The sequence below is a fragment of the Aulonocara sp. 'chitande type north' Nkhata Bay genome, linkage group LG6 (genome assembly GCF_057382095.1).
Source record: "Aulonocara sp. 'chitande type north' Nkhata Bay isolate Kocher_YH1m ecotype deep benthic linkage group LG6, A_spYH_male_GT1.1, whole genome shotgun sequence".
In the NCBI taxonomy this organism is placed as follows: Eukaryota; Metazoa; Chordata; class Actinopteri; order Cichliformes; family Cichlidae; genus Aulonocara; species Aulonocara sp. 'chitande type north' Nkhata Bay.
This window is the reverse complement of record NC_141349.1, coordinates 14,376,686-14,387,128: the sequence shown is the minus strand read 5'-3', so window position 1 is coordinate 14,387,128 and position 10,443 is coordinate 14,376,686. Positions and strand designations below refer to the sequence as shown.

At 44.2% G+C, this 10,443-nt stretch overlaps 1 protein-coding gene across 1 annotated transcript; it reads right to left on the bottom strand.

Annotated features, from left to right (window-relative positions):
* Positions 1–507: 507 nt before the first annotated feature.
* LOC147327458 (beta-1,3-N-acetylglucosaminyltransferase lunatic fringe-like) lies at positions 508–10,091 on the bottom strand. Its single transcript, XM_086295101.1, has 8 exons — positions 9,550–10,091; positions 5,699–5,747; positions 5,217–5,319; positions 4,985–5,138; positions 4,005–4,090; positions 3,726–3,885; positions 3,418–3,503; positions 508–2,226 (listed from the first exon to the last, which is right to left on the bottom strand). The coding sequence occupies exons 1-8, from the start codon at positions 9,913–9,915 to the stop codon at positions 2,160–2,162; spliced, it is 1,071 nt and encodes a 356-aa protein (XP_086151227.1). The 5' UTR covers positions 9,916–10,091; the 3' UTR covers positions 508–2,159.
* Positions 10,092–10,443: the final 352 nt, after the last annotated feature.

Sequence of the window (10,443 nt, the reverse complement as noted above, 5' to 3'; positions counted from 1 at the left end):
CGCAGTTACACATACAGCCAGCAGGTGTCGCTGTCCACTCAGATGAGTGTGAAAGCCCAAAGTGATTTTTATTCACTGGCTAAGTTTTCCTCATGGTTAACACAGCCTGACACCGGTGGGTTCACAGCGGGAGAGAGCACACACACACACACACACACACACACACAGCCAATCTTTGGGTTCTGCCTTTATCTCTTGCAGGCCCTTCTGCGTGGCTTGATCAGATAAGAGGACTGTTAGTGTGAATGTGTGAGGGAAATGTCAGAGGGTTATGAGTGCGGAGGAGAAGTCCCGCCAGACAGAAACCCATAGATTCATGAACAAGTAAAAAAAGGTGAAAGGTCAAAGTGCATTTTTCTTCATAGCTCAAAGACTTCTTCAAACAAACGGCAGATTTCTTTTCATGTAAGAAGTGTGAGTGTATTTGCATGTGCAATTTTTATCACTCCAACTTGTTTGTGATTGGAGAATTCGCCAATAAGCAATTGAGTAAAGAGAACAAACAGCTGATTGATAAAACACTTTAATTATAACCATACAGTCCAGATACTGGAGAGAGCCTTTCTGCTTCAGGAGCAACAGTTATTATATATACACATTCACGTGGGGAGGGGCGGGGGTGGACTTTTAATTGCACAAACTTCCTTCAACACACAGAAAGACATCAAGACGACTCAACATGAGTCAATGCTCAAAAACAAAAACATTTTCGAAGCAGTGCAGTCATGTTCCTTCCATTTGCATCAATAACAACCTTTACAAAGAAGTTTTTGTAAAGGACAGTTTGACATTTTGGGGAATCTGATTGTTTTCTTGGAGAATTAAATGAGAAGACTGACATTACATCATATGACAGAGTAGCCAGGCACAAACAAGAGAAGAAAGTCATTTCCCCAAAATGTCAGACTGTTCCTTTTAGTCTTTTAATCAAATGACAAACTGCAAACAGCAAAAATAAGAGAAAAACGTGAAGTTCTAAAATATATACACCCAAGAATGGGGTTTATATTGAACACTGATGTTAAAAAAACAAAACAAAAAAAAAACCCCACATTGTTTTAACACTATGGACACGTGGTTTTTTTTTTTCCTTCATGATGGGGAAATGCAGTGATATACATTCTCTGCTGTAAAAATAATCTCTTGAAAGAAGAGAGAGGATGCTCAAAGGAAAGCAGGACAGGCTACACTATGCAGCAGTTTAGATCCAAGTGGGGCCAATTCTATAAAAGTCCTAATGGAGCGGCGCTACTGGTACTGAGCATCTCTCTACTTTCAGACTGTGTCATATCTTGTACACAAACTCCAGATAACACTGGTGAAATCAGATCGACACATTGTCCAAATTTGCCCTTTCTTGTGTAGCATGCAGCAGGAGAAAATCCGCCTCAGAACGTGCAGAAGGCATGACTCATCGTGACTTCAATAGACTAATACCTGCTCGGCATTCTTCCACAGGCGCAATCACACATCACGCAGACTCTCGTGTTCGTGAACCGGCATGCTAAGGATCAGCCGATCTGACTGCAGCTTCCCTGGGTTATGTCGGCAAAAGTTCAGGCCTTGAGGTGCGTGCCTGAATCGTCGCTCCAGGCCTGATAAACTTGAAACTAAAATAGCTGAGAGTTTGCTATGAGTAAGCTGGCGTTGGCATTCCCTGTTCTCAGAGGATGAATGCGATCTTATGATCATAAAATGTGTTATAAATCCATGTAGTCAGACCAACATACAGACTTTAAAAAGCCCTGCTTGAAGGAGAAAAGCATCTTTGACTTTGACATTTTGAAGACCTTTTGCATTACTGCAGAGTCAGATAAATAAAATTCATACTGTCGGGGTCAGTATTGCGAGTATGAAGGCACAATAAGCCGTCAGTTAGCACAGCTTGGCAAAAAAAAAAAAAAAAAAAAAAAAAAAAAAAAAAAAAAGTCAATCTCCATCAGTTTTCCACGTAAAAGACACGTGACTTTTACACACTGGGTCAGAGTTCAAGTGTCCTAAAAAGCCTGTCTTCTAGTTGAGTTGTAGAGAGGCAAACACAAATCTCCCAACTGCCTCGAGACATTCTCCGGAGTCGGGAGCGGCGGGACTCGGCAGATATTTACGTTTTCTCCCCCATCGGTCCATCCCTTCCTCCCTCTTTTGTCTCTAGATGGGTGTTAAAGTCGCCAGGGGCCGGGGCACCAAGGAGTGTCTGGGTACAGCAGACAATGGACAGACCTAAATCTGAGAGAGAGGGGGGAAATGAGTGCGACAATGCCTGGAAGCTGCCAACTGGGGATTTCAAAATAAGGCCGTGGATACAATCAGTCACACACGCACGCACACAGACAGACAGAGGACAAAGCCAGGAAACTTGTAGTAAAACATGCACCACAAGTGCTTACATAAAGCTTACTACACATGTATGAAAACTATATTTGAAAGCAGACTGCCAAAGCAGCTGTGGGATTACGATGAATAGATTTAAAAAAATAAATGAAAAAAATAAAGAATAAAAAACTATTGCAGGCTTTACTGATTTTCTATTCCCCTCCATTAGCCGCCAGTGGCTCACAGCGAGCTTATCTCATTACCTCCCACCATCTAGGCACACTGCCATCAGCACCTGCTAACAAAGTAGATAAATAAAGAGAATTACCTCAATTCAATACACAACAATATAATTACTGGCCAAAGAGCCAAGGGAGGGGGGAAAGAAGGGAAGGAATCCCCTTAATGTTCTCCAGCCTTTTGTTTTGCTTTGCTTGGATGTGCTACGGTCCTTGAACTGTAAATAATCACAGTGAAGGTGACCTTTTGATTTTTTACTGACTATTTTAGAGATCAAACAATTACACCGTTGTGTCCTGTGCTCAACATTACATAAGGAAACAAACTAAACTACCAATGCCGTTGTCAATCACTTCCAGGGCCAAGTGTAAAGTATGGTAGAGGGGGATTGGAGTTGGGCTTGGCCAAGCCTTTCCAGTGAAAGGAACTCTTAATGCTTCAACATACCAAGAGATTTCTGGATAATTTTGTGCTCCCAACTTTGTGGGAACCGTTTGGGGATGACCCCTAACATGACTGCGCACCAGTATACAAAACGAGATGTGGATGAGTGAGGTTGGTGTGGAAGGACTTGACTGGCCTGCACAGAGTTCTGACCTTAACCTGATAAAACACTTCTGGGATAAAATGGATGCGAGCCAGGCCTCATCCAACATCAGGATCTGCCCTCACAAATGAGATTCTGGAAGAATGATCAAAGATTCCCATAAACGCACTCTTATGCTTTGCGGAAAGTTTTCCCAGAAGAGTTGACGCTGTTAATATGATGTGCTGACATAATAATCCCTCATGTACGTGTGTGAGAAGGCAGACAAGCGAATGTTTTTGACAACATACGGTCACACGTTGACACAGAAAATTTACCTGGTGGGATCTTCTTCTATAGTAAACGGGCCTTTCACGTTAACAGTGTTCCTGCTGTTGTCCACTGTGCCATAGCTGAGAGTGACCTGATGGGAGGGCGACATAGATGAGGCTTGTTAGTTTGTCTGTGAGCAAAAGCCACCAAGGCAAAGTTTGTGAAACTGAGCAAAAGGGAGAGATCCTCAAATTCTGATGCAGATCTTAATCACGCTCTTTAAAACTGTGATTGGTCTTTGTGCAAGATGTCTCCTCATCTGCCCTTTTCGTTTCTTTGGCGTCACAATGAGTCTTTGTGTGGACGTGTGTACCTGGTTGTGTATGTCTGACACCAGTCCCAGATTCTCCAGGTGGGAGTGAAACAGCCCTGAGCGGATGAGGCTCACGCCGAGCAGCGCCTCCACGATGTAACCAACCGTGCAGTCATCAGGGAGGCGGATGTGCTCAGCTGTGGTCATGAAAGTGCCATCGCTAGAACAGAGAAGGAAAGAATCAGTAGATGAGACCTGAGGCTGAAACGGTGCCAAGAAAATAAATAAATTAATTAAAAAAAAAACAAAAAAACAAATTCATCTTAAGTGAGGGCATACCTTGCCCAAGGTTTCATCTTCAGGGAGAGGCCACGGCTCAGACAGAACCCTGCTCCTCCGGTGGCAAACCAGAAACGCACTTGCTTCTACACACACACACACAGCATGAATATAAATGGACTGTCCACTTCCTCTCTTATTAATTTATTCATTTTCCACTTTTGCAAATTTCTGAATGTCGATAAACAATCTTAGGACCATTGTGTGATAATTGTTTCAGCTTCATGTTTTTATTCTAGAGTAGCTTTGCGTGTCCCAGTGTCTGAAACAAGCTGTTGTCGCTGCCTTCCAACTAACTTTAAACCAGCTTTATTCTTATTGGTTGCCCCTCTCAAACAGCTAGTGGAAGGGGCTGCTGTACGGTGGCCCTGATCAGTCAAACACTTACAACAGCAGCAAATAGGCAAGATAAACGCTAACAAACCCCCACAGAACACAACTGAAGTGTTTTTGGGGAGACGATAACATGAGAACAGCTGGGGAAGTGACAAGCTAACAGTATCTGGCTAATTACAAACATATTGACACGATTATATGAATCATGCAATTAAAAAAAATAAAAAATAACCCCACACACAGTATCTTTTTCTCCCTGAAAACACTGATGTATCCTCCACCTTAAGCGTGTCTCAGTGTGACCCTTCCCATGTTTTGGTTTCTGTCACTTCCGCAGCTGTTCCATCACGTTACTGCGAGATCGTTTTTTTCTACTTCTTTTCATTCAGCTCCTGTTGTGTTTAGTGCGCTTTTGCAGCATTTTTTCTATTTGCTGGTGTTTTCTTATGTTACAGTCTGTTTGACCTCTCGGGGCCACCGTACTCCCGTCCGTCTGTGACGTCAAAGAGAGCCAGGAGTAGAAAGAAAGAAAACATGAGAGAGAAGAAGGAACAAAAAGGCGCAAGCCTGCATAGTTACAAACCTAAAACATTCAATATTTCAATTTTAAGGTAAAACTGTTCTACGAAATCATGCCAAATTACCATTTCGTCAGTGCCGGGCCTCTCCGTGGCCTCTATCGGTCGCTCCAGGCTGGGCCGCCCAATGTAAACGTCCTGTGTGTGGCTGTACTGAGACAAGAGTTTCAGCAGGGAGCCTGTGTTCAGGTAGTTATCATCATCAACGTGACAGAACCACCTGTGACATAACAATGCTGTGGGTTAGTAAACTGTGTATGTGGGTGTGTGGTGCAGTGTGGTGTGGGTTGCGCCTTACTTCTTCCCAGAGCTGATAAAAGCGTCATACTCCAGAGACATTTTACAGGACAGCGCCTGACGATTGTGTGCCTGCGAGCAGTTGGTGTTGATCAGGTGAGCTCCTGATGATCAATAAGAAGCAGAAATCAATGATCGAGGCAGCCTCGACTTAAGCAGTGGAGCTGTTTAAGTATTGGATTTCATTATATCCTGACTGCTTCAAAACACCCTTATAAAAACACCCCAATTACACATTTCTGCACTGTGCAATACAATGAGAAGAATAACTGATTGAAAGATGAACAATTCCATGAGTAAGAGGAGGAAAGGCCTGTTGATTAAACTGAAGTGACTTCCTGCACTTTGTGGAAACATTACTGCCCAGTCAGCAGCCTGGTCCCTGATTTCCTGCCTCGCACACTGTAGATAAGACTGCAGCTACTCAGCAAAACTGCTGTGTGTGTTTGTGTGCGTGTGCGCATATGTGTGTGTGTGTCTCACCTATTCTTTTCCTCAGCTTCTCATCCTCCCCATCAGTGAACACGTATGTCTGTGGAACAAAGAAAAAAACAAACAAAACACGACGGCGGTCATATTATTTCAGTAATCTTTCCCGAGTAGCACAGAAAGAAAAACAGCAACCACGCAGGTGATGACTGCATCAGCATTTCACAGATCACATTTGTGATTTCAGGTGAGACTCATCCCGTTTCCACGAAGCAGCAGTAAGCAGCGCCGACGCTGTGCTGACTGAGCGCCAGGCCAAAGGTAAGCCTCCCGTCTATCAGCAGCGCAGCAGCTGGCTTCGACCCCCTCGCTGCGCGTCTGTGTGAGCGTTAATGTGGTGAGTGACAGGGTTGAGGGTCACTGTGCACTCAGGAAGCTGTGCAGACCTCGTAACCCTCCACAGGAAGTAAAAAAAACCAAACATACAAGTCTCTAAATAGTCTGTTGTTTTGGCTTTTTTTGTTCCAGGACAATGTGTTTGAAATGAAAAAAATCGCAGGTATAATGTGCCCACTGTTGGGAGTAATTCTGAACCCGTTTATAGGTCCTTGGGGGGGGGGGGGGTAAAGAGTTGTCATATTTAGTCCCCGCAAATGTTCAGGGGTAGAAGTAATGATGTGATCCCATGCTGAATTTGTAAGTGAGCAAACTTACAAATTCAGCAGGGGATCACATCATTAGTTCCCCCATTGTAGGATGATGCAGCCGGCCGTTTACACAAGGTATCTGATGATTTTACATCCTGTCAGCTCAGTCCAGCATAAAAGCAGTTAAAGTGTTAAAGAGCCAACTGATGAAAAAAACTGAAACCCCCCAAAAAGAAAAAGGGCGTATAGAGCTAAACGCTAACACCTAGCTTGTTGTGCTAATATGTTAAAGCTAAATACAGACTGTGGGTCTGAAAAGGGACATTCTTTCTCATGGCCAGCAGGGGGCGACTCTATTGAATAGAAGTCCATGAAAATCACCCAATTTCTCAATATCAAATTTAGGGTAAACAAGTGTGGCAAGTGCAAGTATCTAATACATAAGGTCATCACTGTACTTGGCAGACAGTTTGTTTCAGGAATCTCCGATTGAGTGGATTTAATCTGTCTCTCCGTTTTCCTTTCATTGTTGTTCATAAAGAGAATTCTTCATGGTTCGTTTATGACTTTATTGTCTATGTTCGAGTGAGGCGTTAGAAACTTAACATCTGAAGTCCCCAAAACTCCTACATAGAACAAAAAGATTCTACTGCATTTCGATGGTAAGAGGACAAAGAGCTGCAGCGAAATCATTTAGCAGCTAAAGATCATTTAAATGCTGTTAGTGCTACAGCTTTCCTTGAAGTCTACAGAACTTCTCCACAAAAGTTGCCAAGAAGTTTCTTGCTCTGCCAGCGGACAGATGAATACTTGATGCGAGAGGATGCTGCGGTCCAGACCTGGCAGCAGGGCAGATGTCCAAAGTCTGCTGCAACCTCCAGCCACAAACTGAATGCAAAGGACTTCCTAGGACACTAAATAGCAAAACCCATCATAGCACTGCGTTGTGTACCCTCCACAAATCTATCATGTACTGCACACTTTTTTCATTTGACAAAATAAATTCAAGTCTTTGCATCTTATAGGCTCTTTGTTTCCAGGCTCTTTCCTTGTTCTTGAGTCAGTTTATTCCCTCCTGACATGCAGCATGAATATATCAACAAATCTTTGCTTTAAGTACTACGTGATCAAGAGAGTAAATGTGACTGACCCCAAAAAAAACAACACTCCAGCCAGCTGTGAGATTCTGTCAGTCTTTTTTCCCACTCTGAGCCTCTTAAGCCCCCAGAGTCAGCTTCTGCATCAGAACGCCTGCGTAAGAGTGCGTTCTATGACAAACCAGTGCACGCCTGAGCCAGTCTAAGAAGGCAGCAGCGCGGGGGGAGGAGGAGAAAATGTAGACCTTTTTTGCTTTTTGGGAGGTGGGGGTAGGTTGCCAGGAGTTGGGCTGGCAACCCAGGGAGAAAAAAAAAAAAAAAAAAAGCAGCAAAAGCCAGTCAGTGTGTGTGGTGGAGTGCGCGCGTGTTTATCCTCGTGATCAGACACGTTTGTAACTTCCCATGAGAAATCCTTCGAGTTCCCAGGGTATGTGTGCGTTTGTGAAGGTCTCTGACTGTGCGTGTTTCCATTACTCAGCAATGTTACAGTACAGAGGTGTGTCTGGGAAACAGGTAGGGTTACAAACACCTGACTGTGAGAGCTAATGCACGATTATGCCCCATACGCACACGCCAATTTCCACATAAACTGTATTTACATGTCAACAGTCTGGGTGTAGCACTGAACTCGAATGAGCTTCATCCCCTCAAACACTGAGGTTTAAATGGATGATCGCACGATCCGCAGTCACGTCTGCCTTTGATTACGAGCTTTGAAGCTGCTGGGTGCACTCAACCGCTGGCCCATGTGTTTTATAGCAAGGGATTCATCCTTGACTCACTCACCACCGCACCTCAGACCAAAAAGCTGTCTGCTCGTCCTGTTTGATCTTAAATATTTATCTGTGAGGCACTGAAACTCCTCCTGTACCAGCCTCTCCCTAAAACTCCAGCACTTCTAAATCCTCATCACAGGACTAACGTTTAGAAAGGAAACTGTAGTGATCGGCCAATTCATTAATGACTCATTTGGGAGAAAGTTGAAAAATATTTTGTAGTCGTTTTCTTTTTTTTTTTTTTTTTAAATAGACACAATTACAAAAAAATCTGAAGACTTATTTTTTTCAGAACATGAAAATGATTAGTTGATGATTAGTCTTGTGCACACAGTCTGAGTGAAAACATTTATAGCACAAGAGACAAAAACATCTTGTTTGGGTAGCTTGAGGTTAAAATTCAGCTGCAAGCACAGTTTCATGTTGAATCCTGATGATAATTTGAAATAATTCATCTCAAAAGACTTAAAAAAAAAAAAAATCTGCAAAGTTGTCTTCCTCCCCTTAAGCCCCGACCACCAAGGCAGAATGTGGAGGTTTCTTCCTGTTAAAAATGAGTTTTTCCTTCCCAAGGTCGCCAAAGTACTTGCTTATAGGGGATCATCTCACTGTTGGTGTTTGTTCTGTTTTCTCTCTATTACTGTAAGATAGTTACCTTACAAAGTAAGGCGAGGCAGCTGTTGTTGTGATTTGATGCTATATAAATAAAATCGATAAGATTAAATGCGCAGCTCTTTCATGTTAATGTTATCGCAGAGACAAAGAAAAAAATGATCTGAATTGGCTCATGTCATTAGGCCTGCCTGTAGCTGCATCGTGTCAGCACATCAGCAGCAGTGTGATCAGCCTGTTTGCCCTCTGATCTCCATCTCATACATTACAGAAGGACCCATCTCCGTTTTACAGCTCCCTGCCTGGAGCATCAAAGAGCCGTGAGTGCGGTTCAGGGCAGGACTGACAATCTGGGTTACAGGGGCATTTTCCTAGTGGGCCGAATATAAAGGATTCATGTAAAACGAATGGCTACTTTGACCATGAGCAACTACTAATAACTAAAACTTGGCTTTTAATTGTCACGTGCTGTGTGGCCGCCTAGACCCACATTTCCAGGGCCATGTTATTTTGTCCCAGTCCAGCCTGTCCCGGACTCACACAAAGACTTGGGGATGTAAATGGCAATCGCAGCCTTCGGTGTATGAAACCTTTAGGACACGCCTTCCCCAATTGTGCCTTTAGTGAGTTGACCTGAAACTAAAGGGTGCTAGAAACACAAGTATACAGACTACCGAAGGGCTGAAATCGAAGTGCTTAAAACCAAATCCTGTCGTCATGATGTGAAGAGAAGCTGGCCCGTTTCTGAGTAACAGGTGGGCCATCAAACCTACCTGTGGCATGTTCCTGGATATCCAGGTGTCCAAAAGAAGCTCCAGTCTCTGCCGGTGATACCTGCCGGTGGTTTTTACCGCTATGAACAGATCAGCCGGGGAGAGACGCTCCACCGGACCGGTTGGATCGCTGCTCCGCGGGGGGCCGCTCACCGCTCTTCTCTCCCGGGTCAGTTTGCTGAAATATGCTGAGAAAACTTTTCCGCTCGTACCCGCGGCTGGAAGCTCCTCCGGGACTCTGCAGTTTGGGTGTCCGCCAGTCACTACCAGCATCCCGGTCACCAGCAGACAGGTGACCGCGGCGGCAGCAGCGCGAGGTCCCGCGGAGCCGAGGAGGCCTTTTGATACCCACACAGGTTTCCACATCGTGGACGCTTTTAGAGTGAGAAAGTTTCTGAGAGCGCTTGTCTCCGGATTACAGCATCTCCACTGTAGTACCCAAATCACAGCCGTCCCGCGTGTCTCCTTCAGTGGATGACCTCCCACTGAGTGGCTTGCAGCTGTGTTTAACACAGAAGTTATCCACCAGTGGGCGGGACTGTTTTAGGTCCGGTTTGCATCCAGTGGCAGATTTGAGCGTTTAGTGTGGGCGGAGATCCAGCAAAGAAGCAGGGAAAGTCCGCTGCTGAATACACTTTAAAGGGACAGCTCACCCCAGCGTCCAATAGACATAGTTTTCCATTGGCCTGTACGTATGTGTATACAGGGGTGAACTGTCTCTTTAAAAGACAAACTTTCTCAAGTTCCCTATAAATCTTTTGGGACTTTGTCTTGAATAAAGATGCAACCAGTGTGATCAGCTGCAAAAGAAAAACAACTCATGTAACCCCCCCCCCCCCCCAGTCATTTAGAGGAACAATATCCCTGCTCATTAAATTTATTTTTTAATTTTAT